This window comes from Hippocampus guttulatus, chromosome 18, assembly GCF_054856545.1.
Source record: "Hippocampus guttulatus isolate MCC_2025c chromosome 18, RoL_Hgut_1.0, whole genome shotgun sequence".
Lineage (NCBI taxonomy): Eukaryota > Metazoa > Chordata > Actinopteri > Syngnathiformes > Syngnathidae > Hippocampus > Hippocampus guttulatus.
The window spans coordinates 1,026,027-1,040,802 of record NC_141278.1 but is presented as its reverse complement, the minus strand read 5'-3'; the positions used below and the strand labels follow the sequence as shown (position 1 = coordinate 1,040,802).

General features: G+C 45.2%; 1 protein-coding gene across 1 annotated transcript in view; it reads left to right on the top strand.

The window, feature by feature from the left end:
• The window catches only part of csmd2 (CUB and Sushi multiple domains 2), a 115,833-nt gene that overhangs the window by 81,232 nt on the left and 19,825 nt on the right, over positions 1–14,776 (top strand). The window contains exons 40-52 of the mRNA XM_086136422.1: positions 108–177; positions 2,037–2,153; positions 2,564–2,773; positions 3,940–4,128; positions 4,940–5,117; positions 5,907–6,052; positions 6,150–6,230; positions 6,969–7,082; positions 11,355–11,543; positions 12,212–12,358; positions 13,817–14,005; positions 14,295–14,480; positions 14,563–14,757. Coding sequence (XP_085992548.1) covers positions 108–177; positions 2,037–2,153; positions 2,564–2,773; positions 3,940–4,128; positions 4,940–5,117; positions 5,907–6,052; positions 6,150–6,230; positions 6,969–7,082; positions 11,355–11,543; positions 12,212–12,358; positions 13,817–14,005; positions 14,295–14,480; positions 14,563–14,757 — 2,011 coding nt within the window. The remainder of the gene's footprint in view (positions 1–107; positions 178–2,036; positions 2,154–2,563; positions 2,774–3,939; positions 4,129–4,939; positions 5,118–5,906; positions 6,053–6,149; positions 6,231–6,968; positions 7,083–11,354; positions 11,544–12,211; positions 12,359–13,816; positions 14,006–14,294; positions 14,481–14,562; positions 14,758–14,776) is intronic.

Sequence of the window (14,776 nt, the reverse complement as noted above, 5' to 3'; positions counted from 1 at the left end):
CAGCTTGCTCCAAATAATTAGAGCACCTGATGTGAATGAGTGCCAATTAATTCACGGACGGTTTGTTGCATTTTCCCTCTTGTCTCCGCACATGCCGTACCTTCAAGGGGAATTCGCATATCACTTGTATGCCTGGAACTGTCCGAAGGTGGAACTACCCTCCGCCTCTGTGCATCGGTAAGAATAAGCCTTTCTTATTTTCTTCCACGTTCTTCTGCCGTCCTTCTGGCCTTCTTCGATGGTCTGACAACTTTTCCTCAGGGATCATTCTCTCCCTTGGTTCCCCTGATGATTATTTAAAGTGCTACAAGGCCAAGACTTGACTTTTCAGGCTTGTGATCATGGCACTGCGGGCATGTGCAGCTTTACATTGTCACTTCAAATTCAAGGGGAGCTCGTATGCTTATCCCTCGGGGTAGTGCAAATCAATCGCTTGATGCTCTTTTTACCCCAAAAAGATATGCCGACAGACTGAATTTGGGCATTTGAGGTTATGTAAGCAAGTGTTGGTCACTTTTCATTGGACCAAGGTAACCACTTTACTGAAGAAAATAAGTAAATAAATAAATAAAAGAAACCCACCGCTTATTGAAAAGCAGGGCAGTGACTCTAATATTTCTTTATTTATTGACGCATTGATGCAACAGAGATTCCGAGCGAGACCCTCGTCCGGCCTGGCCGCTCCAAAATGTACCTCATGAACATATATATGTATATATACATACATACATGTCAGGGAAGTGAATGGGTTCACTGAACAAACACAAAAGTGATTGAATTAATTTGCAAGAAGCAATAATGTACGTTGTGTGAATCGCAACAGGCGGATGCGCAGATTTATTGTACCTTGGACGTCACTGTCATGGATATCAATGATGAATCAATAGAAATCTCTGGATGAATTCAATGAAATGGGATGATTTCCAGCAGCACGTGTACCACGGAAGAACCTCACTCATTAATCCAATCAATTATGTGATGATTTGACAACTGAGCCATTGTTTATTCCTAAGGGGAAAAAAAATGGGATATCATCCATCTTTTTTTCCTGTGGGGTGACTCCCTCCTTTGTCTTAAGTAGGCTGTTCTCTTTCCCCCCCCCCCCTTCCTGCTCCCCCACCCCCCACACACACACGCACACACACACTTCCAGGACTACTCATTCTTTTCTGCTTTAGTCAGCTGACGCTTTTAACATCAGTTTAACGTGCTTTCATCTTTTTTGTGTCTTATTTCAGGGCTTGTCTCTTTTCATCTTTCTTGATAACATCATCAGTTTTATTTTCAACTATTTTGAGTCCTCGTCCTGGATTTCAGTCAGGGAAATTGTATCCACCGGTGGTTTAAGATGAAAGGAACACTGACAAAATAGCAAGATATGCGTGATGTGCCACTATGACGTCCTGATGATAAAAAAAAAGTTTAAAAAATGCAACGCGTGCAACATACGGTGCTTCACAAATTCTGTAGACCACCCAGTGTGAATTTTATATGATTGTTAATTAACGTTATTGCTACTAAGCAAATAAGCAAACATTTGTTTCTGTAACAGGCAATAAACCAGTATGTAAAAGTCCTGGAACGAAACTTATATATTTTTTTTCTGTCATCCGTTTATTTTCATCTGAGAATTGAAGATGACAGCTCATTGTTTTTTTTTACGTGCATTTCTGGACATAAAAAAATATATTGAGCAACATATATCAAATCTGGATCTTGAAAAAGGTGAATTCAGTTTGGAATTGCAAATTGTTTCATAAAGATGTCACGGGCAATGAAAGAGTCAGCATAAAAAAAAAATGACAGCGCTAAATGACACACATAGCTGAAGGCAATCTTTTCATTGAAGTTACTGTATTGCACAGCATTCATTTTTTACCCCTCTTAAACAAACAAACAAAAAAACAAAACATAATTGCGATGTCCATGTACTCACCAATACATTCCAACTCTATATTATGTACCGAATGTTTTTTTTGTATTTGTTGAAGATATCCTATCCATGCTAATATACGGCTCTCACTGGCTCCCACTAGCCCAATGTGGAGGGATTCGCGAGGAGATGGAGGGCATGATACTCAGCCCTGGTTTCCCTGGAAACTATCCTAGCAACAGTGACTGCACATGGAGAATCTACCTGCCTGTTGGATACGGTAAGTGGATACGGTTGTCTCGGCATGCTTTTCAAGGCCTGTGACGTTAGCCCTTTTTCTTTGAATTACTTTTCTCTTTTCTTCTCCACTCGGAACGGTGAGTGGAGAAGAGTTCATGAGTCCGCTTTGTGAATTCATGAAAACAGAAGACGACGGGCGTCATTCAACACGCCATTATTGTAATATGCACATTCATTTTCCTAATTGCCCCGAGACAATGATGATGAGCAGAAGCAGTCATTGGCTTATTTCTTTATTTTAATGGGTCTGACTGCAAATGGCTGAGGTCCAGCCGATGCATTTCAATTTGTGTGTGATTCGATAGTTATCCGAGTATTCATTTTGTAACAGCGCGGTTGGTTTTGGTGAATGAAATAATGTTTTCATCTTTTGGGTTCTCTTCTTGCCAGGAGCCCACCTACAGTTTCTCAATTTCTCCACTGAAGCCAACCACGATTTCCTGGAAATACGCAACGGACCCCTGGACACGAGCGCTGTCATTGGGCGATTCAGCGGCCAGGATGTTCCTTCCTCGCTCCTGACCACCTCTCACGAGACGACCGTCTATTTCCATAGCGACCATTCGCAGAACAAACCAGGGTTCAGGTTCGAGCACCACGGTAAGTCACCCCGATGTTGAAAAACGCCGATGTCACGCCAGAGCGCAGTTGTCAAATTATTTTCGGATTGCCTGGTTTAATATGCAGTTCACATAATAATTGATATAATCAGGAGGATGAATTTTTGCTAATTGTGGGAGTGACTCGGCCTCACTATTCAGAGTTAATTTCTGCCGCAGAGCTTGATATAACCCGTAATCACTTCAGTGTCGTTGAGCCAATTTAATATATTGAGCTATTTGGCTGGAAAAAAATGATAAAAGTGTCATTAAAATGAAGTCACAACAATGAATAATGACATGCTAAGACAAAATTCTCTGACCTCATTCCATCAAGTTCAGTAATTATCAGTGTCACATGAGGTGTGCATCCTAGATTTGTAATCACTTTATCCCAAACCGTCGCTCCCTTATTGGAAAATGTATCTTTGTATATTATGTATTAGCATGGCTACAACTCCTACATTTCCGAGCGTTTTCTCCCACGAGAGGGAACCTGTGATCCATAGAAATCAATTTCTTCTGTCATATTTATATCTTGGCTCTTTGAGGCTCACGCGCTGCTCGATATCTGGATCCAAAGGGGGAAAAGAGCGCTGTCTCCTCACACTATTTCAAATGGCTCAAGCCCAACACATGCCTGTTGCCCTGTGAGAAGGAGATATATAAAAAAAAATCCTCGTCTCACCCCACCCCCCCCCGGGTGGTGTCCGTCCCTCATTCAGCTCGGGTCCTCTACCAGAGGCCAGGAAGCTTGAGGGTTCTGCGCAGTATCCTTGCTGTTCCCAGCACTGCACATTTCTGGACTGAGATGTCCGATGTTGTTCCCGGGATCTGTTGCAACCACTCATCTAGTTTGGGGGTCACTGCCCCGAGTGCTCCGACCACCACAGGCACGACTGTCACCTTTACCTTCCAGGCTCTCTCCAGCTCCTCTCTGAGCCCTTGGTATTTCTCGAGTTTCTCGTGTTCCTTCTTTCTGATGTTTCCATCACTTGGGACCGCTACATCCACTACAACGGCTTTCCTCTGCCCTTTATCTATCTATATATATATATATATATATATATATATATACACACACACACACACACACACACACACACACACACCTGTAGTTCCGTTTGCATCATTCATGGTTCCGTCATCCACTTGCCTTGCCCGCAGCTTATGAACTCCAAGAGTGCCCGGATCCAGAGCCTTTCCGCTATGGGGTGGTAGTGGGTGCCGGCTACAACGTGGGGCAGTCCATATCTTTCGAGTGTCTGCCTGGATACCAGCTGGTGGGACATTCCATCCTCACCTGCGAACACGGCACAACCCGCAATTGGGATAATCCTTTCCCCCGCTGCGAAGGTAGGTTCAAAAGAACGTCAACTTTGTCTGTCGTCGTTGCAGTATCCTGGAATATGATGTGACTTTTTAGGATTGTCCTAACCAAAAATACATGAATAAAAGACTCGAAGGTCACCCATGTTTTTAAACTTGTATTTTCACGCCATTTTGTGTGTTGGCGTTTCAAGTTAACGCACTCTTTCGGACTGTCGGTCGCACGCTGGTTGGTTACAAGCCTCTGTGAAGAGCAATTCTATGACTTGTCCAGCGTGTTTTAATCGATAACTCATCTGACAGATGAGACGCTAGCTCTGAGGGGTCTCCGCTGTTGCACATCAGGTGGCTGAATAATCTGAACGCACACAGACACGGGACCCCTTTGTGCCTCTGAGAAAACAGAAGAAAAGCAATTTTAGCTTTGGGAGCGATTGTATACACATCGGCGTCTGAGGGTGTGTCATTAATCTCAACTGCTTGTCTCGGCTGCTTGAGACGTCTAAACGACTGTGATTACTTTAAGAGGTCTTCCGTCATGGTCGCAGCGCTGCTAAGTAGGAGGTTTGGGTGTCAGTGAAAATGTTAGGTTCGCTTTTAAATCTGAATGGATGCAGATTTAGCAAAATTGGACACTCGTTTGAATGGTGAATCACGTTTTCCCGCCCATAAGATGTGTTCGGTATCAATTTTCAGTTCGCCCATGGTAGGTCTGTCTTTTCACCACTCGCAGGCTTTCCTTCTGCATCATAGGCTGCAACCTGTTTTGCTACAGACCGCGTTGTAACAATGAATTCCCGGCCATTTTAAAGCCGTTCCTAATTCTCCGATGTCACAGTGCCGTGTGGTGGAAACATCACTTCGGACAACGGGACCATCTTCTCTCCACGCTACCCGGAAGAATACCTCAACTCAGCTGACTGCTCCTGGTTGATCACTGTGGCTCCTGGCTTTGGAATCAAGCTCAACTTTACCTTACTTCATGTTCACGGCCCACACGACTTCATCACTGTTTGGTATGGAACCTGTCATGTATGGCTGACATTTTCACATGTGGGACCAAAGCTTCCCAGTCCTTTTTCATTCACCCTTTCCGGAGAACTCTCTTTTCGTTTTGATTGCCAACCAATCTGGCAATGGGATGACTGCATGTCTATCCCATTGGATTCAGGTCAATTTTCCACCCACAATCTGATTTAACTGCTTCTCAAGGGTTATACTGTGCAGATTTTACCTCGATTGGTCTTGTTTAGTTTTGGGGGGTTTTTTGGGCGGGGGGGTCGCCAAGTTGTCTGGCAAAAAGGAGTGGAAAACAATGGTTCTACCGTGTATTTGCTTTTTTTTTTGCCCTTCTGGATGGGTGTTTCTCAGTAAGCTCCCATTGAGCCAAGATGTGGACTATCACGTTCCCCAGTTTCGACTTGCCACCTCTGTGTCTCTACCCACTGAACTACTGAGCCAAGGAAATGGGCCCCGTAATGGTAACTTGGCCGGCGTGCAGTCAGGCAGCAGTCCCCAGCCAGCCATTTGCAGAGCTGCTTGTAATCTCCCATGCCCACTCTGACAGCCAAAGACAGATGGTTTTTAAACTGAACGGTTGTGGTATAATTCCGGAAGCTGGCTTGATCGGCCATTGCTGCGTCGAGGGGCCGCTCCGATTGGCCAACTCTTACCAAAGACGTTCCCGTCGGATGCGAGTTAGTATCCACGGTCCCGTCCAGATCACTCATTCCATGCTCAGATGCAGCGTTCCTGTCGTGCGTCGTAATATTTTGTCGTCTCTGAGAAGGCTTTGTTGTCTCTAGGGATGGCCCACAAGAAACAGCAAGGAAACTGGGTGTGTTCACTGATGGAGAGCCCAACGATCCTCCTCGGAGCACATCGAATCAGGTCCTGATCCGTTTTCGGAGTAATACGGAGAAAGGTGGATTGTTTCACATCGACTATCAAGGTAGCTCCTTCTTTTTGCAACTCACAGTAGATCCTGTATCATGTCATAGGGGGTTTGTTGAACTCATATTCTTATGTTGTTTTTCTTGTCACTGAAGCTTACAGGCTGCAGTTCTGTCTCCCTCCCACCATCGTTCCCAATGCAGAGATCCTGATGGCAAGCAAAGAGTTTAAAATAGGTAACAGTCCGAAATATGTGTATGACATTGATTGCCTGTACCAGATTTTGACTAGACTGTAAATCACACTTTTTTTGTCGTTTGGCTGGTCTTATGACTTACATTCAGATGCGACATGTTTATATTAAAAATTAGACCTCGATCTGGCATCCAAAATCCCCTCCTTAATCATGTTGACGGGAGCGAACGAGTCTCAGTTGGAATCCGAAACTTTTGCTTCTAAGGTGAAGTTCTTCTTTTTAGTTTAAAATGGCTTACTTTAACGAGATTCCTGTCGCATTGTGGCCAAAGATAGAATCCTGGTCAGTGATAAGTAAATCCTTGGGGCGGGTGCCACATGCTAAACACATTAGTTGCAAAGACTATGACTTCTTCATTTCTTTACTTTTGTTTGCCAGTTGGTAAATAATTTTGGAGCGTTCCTGCCACCTTCTTTAGCATCCGCGACAAAGATTTACTATTTACAGTACCAAAAGGAGCAATCACCGTCGAGGATTCGACTTTTGGCCACTATGACACATGGGATTATATTGAGGGTAACCCATTTTAAGATAAAAAGAAAGACTTTTCCTTGGCCACCTGTGGGTTTTTCAAATCCGAATGGAATTCGTTTGCTGCCTTCGACACCAATAAGGTAACAGGGATTTTGGGTGCGAGTCTGACCTGCACAGTTCTTGGTCTCGGTTTTTGCGAAAATAAATTCCCACCCACCCCCTTCCCCCATCTGTGTCTGTCCAGGTGACATTGTGCGCTACAGGTGCATCCCAGGCTACCAGCTAAGCGGCAATGACATTCTCACTTGTCGCTTAAGGGCACACTTAGAGTTTGAGGGGCCTCCGCCATCATGTGATGGTGAGTGAGCCAAATACAGAATCTGAGTTTGTCATCCAAAGTACTTTGCATAAAATGGTGTACAACCTGTTGATTTTCTTCCTTGTGAAAGGATGGTGTGCATACATTGTGGCTGTCTTTGAGAAACATGTTTAATTTATATATGCAATCTGAGTTCATAGGAATCTTAATTTTGCAATCTAAACTGTAATTAACGGAATTTATAAATAAGTCACAGACCCTAATCCAGAATATTAATTTAATCACATAATTTAATCAAATAACTATTTTTAAAAAAAGTTGTAATTTTATTCAGTTATATGAATGGAGCTAAAAAAGATTAATCCTTGAAAAAGATTATTTGGATGAATATAATTATCATAGCACAGCGCGGTTGTTCTCGTACATATTTTTCCTCAAATGGATTCATGCACTTCCAGCTGGGCCAAATTTCCGACTCCCATGGGTTGTGCACAAGCCTGCAGTCAGAGTGCCAAAGCTTCATATCAGTTTGGTGGTACCTTTCATTTCCACGGATGATGCTTGGTTCCCGCGAGACTGAGAATGGCGGTCGTGTCGCTCTCTTCGTGCTGAGAATGATCCTCCCTAAGGACCTCATAGTTGCACTAGTTACCAACAGGCTGCACCCTTATCACGCCGAATGTTGTGCTCAACACTTTTCCTCAGGGTCAGGGGAAACTGGTGCAGAGAGAAGTCCCTCATTTTCACTCGACTTTAAAATATTATGAGCACGTATTTTTACACACTTTTTTTTTAATACTCTTGTTGCATTCTACGTTGCCACCATGTCATATTGTTTCTCACACAGTGGATTTTCTAGTGGGTTAGCATAATGTGAGGCGTGTGGCAAATTTGCAGCACTAAATAAGGGAAAATATGTAAATTATGTCTGCATCGGCGAAGCATAGAGGAGGGGCGGGGGGCGGACAACAGTGCAGGTAAAGAACAAAGCGCATGGGGAGCATCGAGGTTCAGTTTGAAGAAAGAATAACAGAAAACTTGTGGCTCTGTCGGGATTTGGGCGAAATACAGCATGAAGTCAGAAGTTTGCATGGCTTGAGCAGCGCAGCAGGATGATTGCAAACAGGACAGGATTTTACCGGCAGGGCAAGCAAGGAGAGGACAAGGAGAGACTGAGGTTGGAATGCACAGCTCATTGAAATGCACGGGACATGCCGGCTGCAGCTGCACCTATCAAATCATCGCTTCTGGCTCTCATGAGCACAACCCTCCGCACGCAGCATTTTGCACGTGAACCCACGCATATGCCGAACACTGGGCTGTCCTTGCGTCCGGCTTCCAAAGTAGCGGTGGATATGACGACGGTGGTCTTCCATCCTGTTCTGCAGTGCTGTTTGTCCCTCAGTACGGTCTCTCATCCTCTGCATTGCCTCTGACTGCCACCCCCCCCCCACCACCACCACACACACATACACAGACACACATACTCCACTCCTCCCCCACGCAGTTCCTGCCTATTCACCAGCGTCACACTTTCTGACTCTTCTTGCGTAACGCATCTGTTAATCTGCGGGGCACTCAACCTTCATCTGCGCTCTTTAAATCACAGTATTTTGACGTCTATCAGCATGCTCGTGTCCCGCCTGATCTCTTTTTAAATCCTACAACCACAGAGACACACATTCATTTCTCTTCTTTGTATTCCATCCAGAGGACCGTACTCTGCTTAGTTCTCGGTACCTCGAATGGTGTCTGGTCCGCAGACCTGAGGTATCGGGCAGTTGCATAGGGGCCGGGGAGCTCAGAGAGGTAAAGTGGGGCCAAGCCATTTAAAGATTGGAAAACAATTGAGAGAGCTCTAAAATGTAGAGGCAGCCAGTGAAGGGAGTTATGCGCTCTCTCTTACGAGTACCAGTCAAAAGGCGAGCAGCAGCATTTTGGACCAACTGGAGACGCTTCATGGAGGGTTGACAGACACGAGTGGTTTTTGATGCCACTTTAGCAAACACTTTGGACATTATTCAATCCGTCCTGTGTTTGGTCTGGCTGGAGTGTTTGACTCACGGTACCCTCATGAGACCACAAGGTCGTCTTGCACATACAAACAGTGGCATCAGAAATTGACCACAAAATAGCTGCCATATCAAAACGTCTGTATGAGAGGGTTTTGTTTTTCCTGGGAACGGGGCTTTTCCTTCACATCGCCTTCCTATCAGGCTCCTTTTTAGTCTATAGATTACTCTTTTTCAACGACGGCCCCTTTCCTTAACGTCCTTCCACGTGAAAGGATTACAGCTGCCCCTTATTCAGGCCATCATTGTCACCCCTGACTTCTCGCAGTTCATGTTATTATGCGTGTAGTGGTCCATTCCCTTCAACCAGCTCCTTATCACCTTTCTGCAGATGATAATTCAATTCTAGAAACGCAGACAAGAATGTCGCAGCGGTAAAAGGCTTCATATATCCGTGATTTGTGGCCGCGTGAGCGCTTGAATGGGGGAGCTATAAATACACAAACTGCAGTGTTTGCTTGCATGCGGAACTGAGCAGACAGGGGAATCCTTTCATTTTAGCGATCGCCGCGCACACTCTTCCACCCCATGTGTGAACGGAAGATGAATGAATTTTGCGCAGACCGCATGCTCCATTCCAGACAGGTTGTCTCACGTGTTGAAATACCCCAATGACTCGTCCGCTTGCCTTATTAAAAAGAGCAATTTGGAGCTCTGTAAGCTTTGATGGTGCATTGATTGGCCGAGGCCTCGATGCTTCATTCCAAAGTGCCACCTTCAGAAATAGTTGTCTCTGGACAAGAGCCCCAATCCCCGCCATGACAAGACGAAGGCAGTTTTGACGACTTTTTGAAAGTTTTTTTTTTTACCTAAATGTCATTAATGGAGTTCTGAACACTGATGACAAAATGAGTGAAATGGTAAATGTTAGCGTCTGTGTTTTGTGCGCCAAAGAATGAGGGCTCTTGATCGTTGCTGCTTTGCAGTCACTATTCCAGCAACATGTTGAATCGACACAGATGAATTTCTGCAGCAAAATTGCGTGGACATGGTAGCAAGTAGGAATATGTTGTTGGTTGATCAATGTTTGAATAGCATAGAGAGGAAAAGTCTTGTTGTAGTTTATGAATGTATTTTTATGCACGTTTATTTATTTGTATTTTATTTTTTTCTTTGCTCGGATCCCACCGCCTCACTGCTTCAGTGCCATTCTTTACCAAAATTCCGATTACCTTGCTTGGATTGGAATGGAACATCCAAATCGGCTCGCAGGGTTAACTTTCGAATCAGTAAACGTGCACCAGGGACCTTTGCTCACAGCTTTTGAGACAGGCAGACGGACACGGAGGATGTGAAGTGGAACGTGTCGACTGTGTTTTGTATTGTATCCATGTGGATTTCTATCATGTTTTATACATGTCGCTAGGTGCACGCTTGCCAAAAGTCCATTTCAGGTCAATTTGCATAATTTATGATAATCTTCATGTCGGTCTCTGGTTTGAGATTTTCAGCTATTGAGTGTTCGCCGTAAAGCAGCATTTCACTGAAAGTCGTTTGCAATTCAGTGAACGACACACTTGACATTGTAAGATTTCCTCATGCAATAAATCCCACTTAGTTTGCGCGCCAAGAATGATAAGAGCCAACATTTTTAATCATTTGTCAACACCCCATAACCGAGGCAGTCCGCCATTTATTCTACCCATTTGCCTTTTTAATCTTTTGGTGTATTTGAAAGCGACCACCAGGGTAAACATGCTCCAAACACAAGAAGCGCGTTCCATGAGCAAATTGTTGTGTCCCGTCTCAACCGAGACATTCAGCGATGTTTCGAAATGCGGACACACGATTCATGTAAAAAAAAAAAAAAGAAAAAAAATGTGAATGAAAAAATGGACAGGGTTTTTTTTCGCAGGACTTTAACCAAATATGGCTTGTCGGCACCTTTGAGTTGACACCCGTGGCACATGAATAAATAAAAGAGGGCAAACAGAAGAGATGAGCTTTGCGCTCTCGGCTATCCGTTAATACCAGAGTTTAACGGCTATTCGTGGACTCACCTTGCAGACAAATTAGTATTTGTAATAGTTATCGAATTATAATAGCACTCGAAGCTGCCGTGATTTCCCCTCCGACGATATTATGGATCCACCCGATGTAAGAGCTTCAGAGTTGATTCCGTTGAACGACTAATGAATGCACAACATCCATTGGGCGCACAAATGTTCACGAAATTAACAATTATGTTGCTATACAGTACATTCATATTTTTTTTTCTTTCCTTGTCTTGACTCATCAGTGACCTGTCCCATGAATGAGGTCTTGACAGCATCCACGGGAGTCATCATGAGCCAGTCGCCAGGTAGCGGCTTCCCGCATTTCGAGTCGTGCTCCTGGGTCGTCAAAGTGGAGCCCGGGTACAACGTCACGTTTACCGTCGAGCATTTCCAGACCAGCCGTCAATTTGATGAACTTGAAATCTTTGACGGTGAGATACTGCCTTTTTCTTTGCCAATCAACAGATGTGCGTGCAATGTTTCCCAAAAGCAATTAGCGGCATGTGCGATTAAAGCTTAAAATGAGTCAAAGAGCCACACACAGGCACATGGTCTTTGCTCCTCTTCTGCTTTGTGCATTTGCGCGTAATTACGGGGGCAGTCGGCAAGCCTGGCAGGCTTCTCGTAGTAAATGGCACTCGTATACGCGTGACTTGCCGATTAGCGCATTTTATTCTTTCGTTCTTTATTTTGCAAAGCAAAAATGAACAGACATTGGCTAACCTTGGGGCTGCCAAACCAATTACCGAACGCGCATTCGGTTTTTCGCCTCTTCACTTAGGAGCAGAGTACATTTTGATTTTGTGACGAGTGAAACTAAAAGCAGACGACCATGCACTGGGTTCAAGCGTGGGAACGCTGAGCCTGTTCTCATGAAAATGTCGTTCAACGCGTAATTCTGAGTAACCGTGCGCAGCAGGGCTATTTGACAAAGCTGCGTTTCATTCTGAATGTTATGAAAATGAAGTACGACCTTTGAGAATAAATTGGCGCAATATAGAAAGCGGATAATGCTGAACTTTGATAAGCTACGGTGTTTTTTGGGGGGGGGGGGGGGTGCGTGTTGAGGACCCATTTGTTGATATGTCTCTGAAATCAGGTCCTTCAAGGCAGAGTCCTCTTCTGATCACACTTAGTGGGAACTACTCCAGCCCGCTCAGCATCACCAGCTCCAGTAACAAAGTCTACCTGCACTGGTCCTTCGACCACACGACCAGCCACAAAGGTTTCCGTCTACGCTACTCAGGTAAGAAGTGCTCTTTATTCCGACGAGAACATCTGCAGCGCGTGACTGGGAATCAGTTCAATCTGAGAAGTGCCGTTTCCAATTCTTCGTCAGTTCCATTAACGGATCTATTGTTGTCCTTCATGACACCTGCAAAGCCGCTAATGAATAATCACTGTTTAAATATTTAAAAGACTCCCCCAGCTCTTGAGCAACACGATTCTGCCAGATTGACTAATCATTCTTTGCAGTGCTCGGTGATTTCTCCGGCTCCCCGGGCAGGTGTTGGCGCTGTCATTCCTCTACTTATTTATTTTTTTTGTTCTTTCCTTTGCCTCATCTTTCAATTTCTCCTCACCGGTGATTGAGTTTGCCATAGCAGGTTCCATGACAGATGGATAGATTGATTGCCGAGAACCTGCAATTTGCAATGGTCAACACCAAAGTATCGTGGCGGTGAGGGAGAAACAGATAGCGCCAGCCCATTTGGCGCCCTGTGTACTTTAGCCATCCATCAGTTCTTGCATGAGCAACAGGCAAACATCCCCTCGAGCGCTTTCCCATCACGTCCTCCATTCTTAACGTGCCACCTTTCAGTGTGTGGCAGCCGCGCCTCATAATGCGCCTCTGACTATCTTCCCTCTTATCTCTTTTGTGCTTCATATCCCACCCTTTGTGGGCTCCCGCCTCCTTTATTACCCATTCCTCTCCTCTCACCTGCCCGTGTCGATCGGAGTCCTTTGAGCTGCCGGGCTGATTGAAATGAGACAAGACGTGTTCTCGGAGACAAACGGGAGGGGAGGAGGAGTCAGGATAACAGAAAGGCAGGCAAATGAGATTGACTCTGATTGAAGTGAAGAATTTCAATAAGCTCCCGAGATGCCACTCGTCGGCTGAGTGACAGGAGAAGGCCATCCGATGTAGCGCGCGGTTAGCCAGTCAATGTCTTTAATATCGCCGGTGGTAAACACTGGATTTGTCTGGAGTTAGAGTGATGATGGAACGAGCTCTTTTCCCCTTACACCGAGTGAGGATTTTTGTTGTTGTTTTTTTCTGACCTGTTGCTGGATTTATTTGGAATGATGTACGATTGTTGGAGCCACCACGAAGGCAAGCAAACAAAAGCAGATACAGAAGTGCGCTCCATTTATTAAGTGTTCATTTTTTTTGTAATCTTTCTTTGCATGCCTCGACACAAAGCAAATTGATTGTCTGCCTTAGCCGCACATCCTACGCAATTTCATCTCCATATATATCCTGATTGACCTCGCTATCCAGACATGACCGATGCAAAAGTAGTCCTGGGCGCTTTGCGATGGAAGGCGCCTTAAAATCAACGCCCCCTCAGCAACCACTTGCATCGTTTCACATTGTTATGGGGATTATACGACTATCCCTGTCAGTATGCAGATTTAAATGATGTGGCCTCTTGCTTGACTTTATGTATTGCTTTTTTTTTTTTTTTTTAATTCTACGCAGCGGCCTACTGCAGCCCGCCCAACTACCCTGTAAATGGCACCGTGCACAGTCTGACAGGCACCAAGTTGGGAAGCACTCTGCGTTTCAGCTGCGACCAAGGCTTCCGGCTCATTGGCCAGAGCAGCGCCACCTGCACCCGCACCGCCCAGGGGATCTATCAGTGGAATGCACCCGTACCACTCTGCCAAGGTAGGGATCCAACCAGCGAATAAAGTACATTTGGAAAATGCACAGAATGATGCAAAATGGATTGGGACTCAAATACCTTTTTGGATTATTGAGTTGAATCTAACGGTGGTGCAAAATGTGTGCCATTCTCGTCTGCAAGTATGGTGTACCTTGAAAAAACACTTGGCTAGCGAAGTACTTTTTTAAAGGCTGGCAGGACCCCCCGAAGTGCACAAAAAATGGCATCTGAAAATATATTTGGTCGCTGGTGCCCTGGAATTGATGACCTACTCTCTTCCTCCCATGCCAGTTACATCCTGTGGAATGCCAGTGCTTCCTGTCAACGGAAGCATCGTGGGTCAGGACTTTTCTTTAGGAGCCAGGGCTACTTACCGGTGCAATCCTGGATTCCGACTTGCAGGGCCTGTCACCACCACAATGGTCTGTCAGGACTCCGGAAGGTGGAGTCCCATCGAGGCCCCTCCCAGATGTGTCCGTAAGTGTATCACGAATATTTGTTGCCGTGTCGTAGGAAAGTGAGAAATGAGGAAAACTGTCAATGATTTCCTCCGATACAGCGGTCAGCTGCCCTGATATCGGCCACACCGCGGTTGAGCATGGGCGATGGAGATTAATCTATGGAACCCAGAACCAATACGATGCTATCATGATGCTCATATGTGACCCGGGGTATTACTACAGGGGTCAAAGGGTCATTCAGTGTCAAGCCAACAGCACTTGGAACTACCCGGATCCGCGGCCCGTCTGCGATAGTGAGTGTGAAGCCGGTCC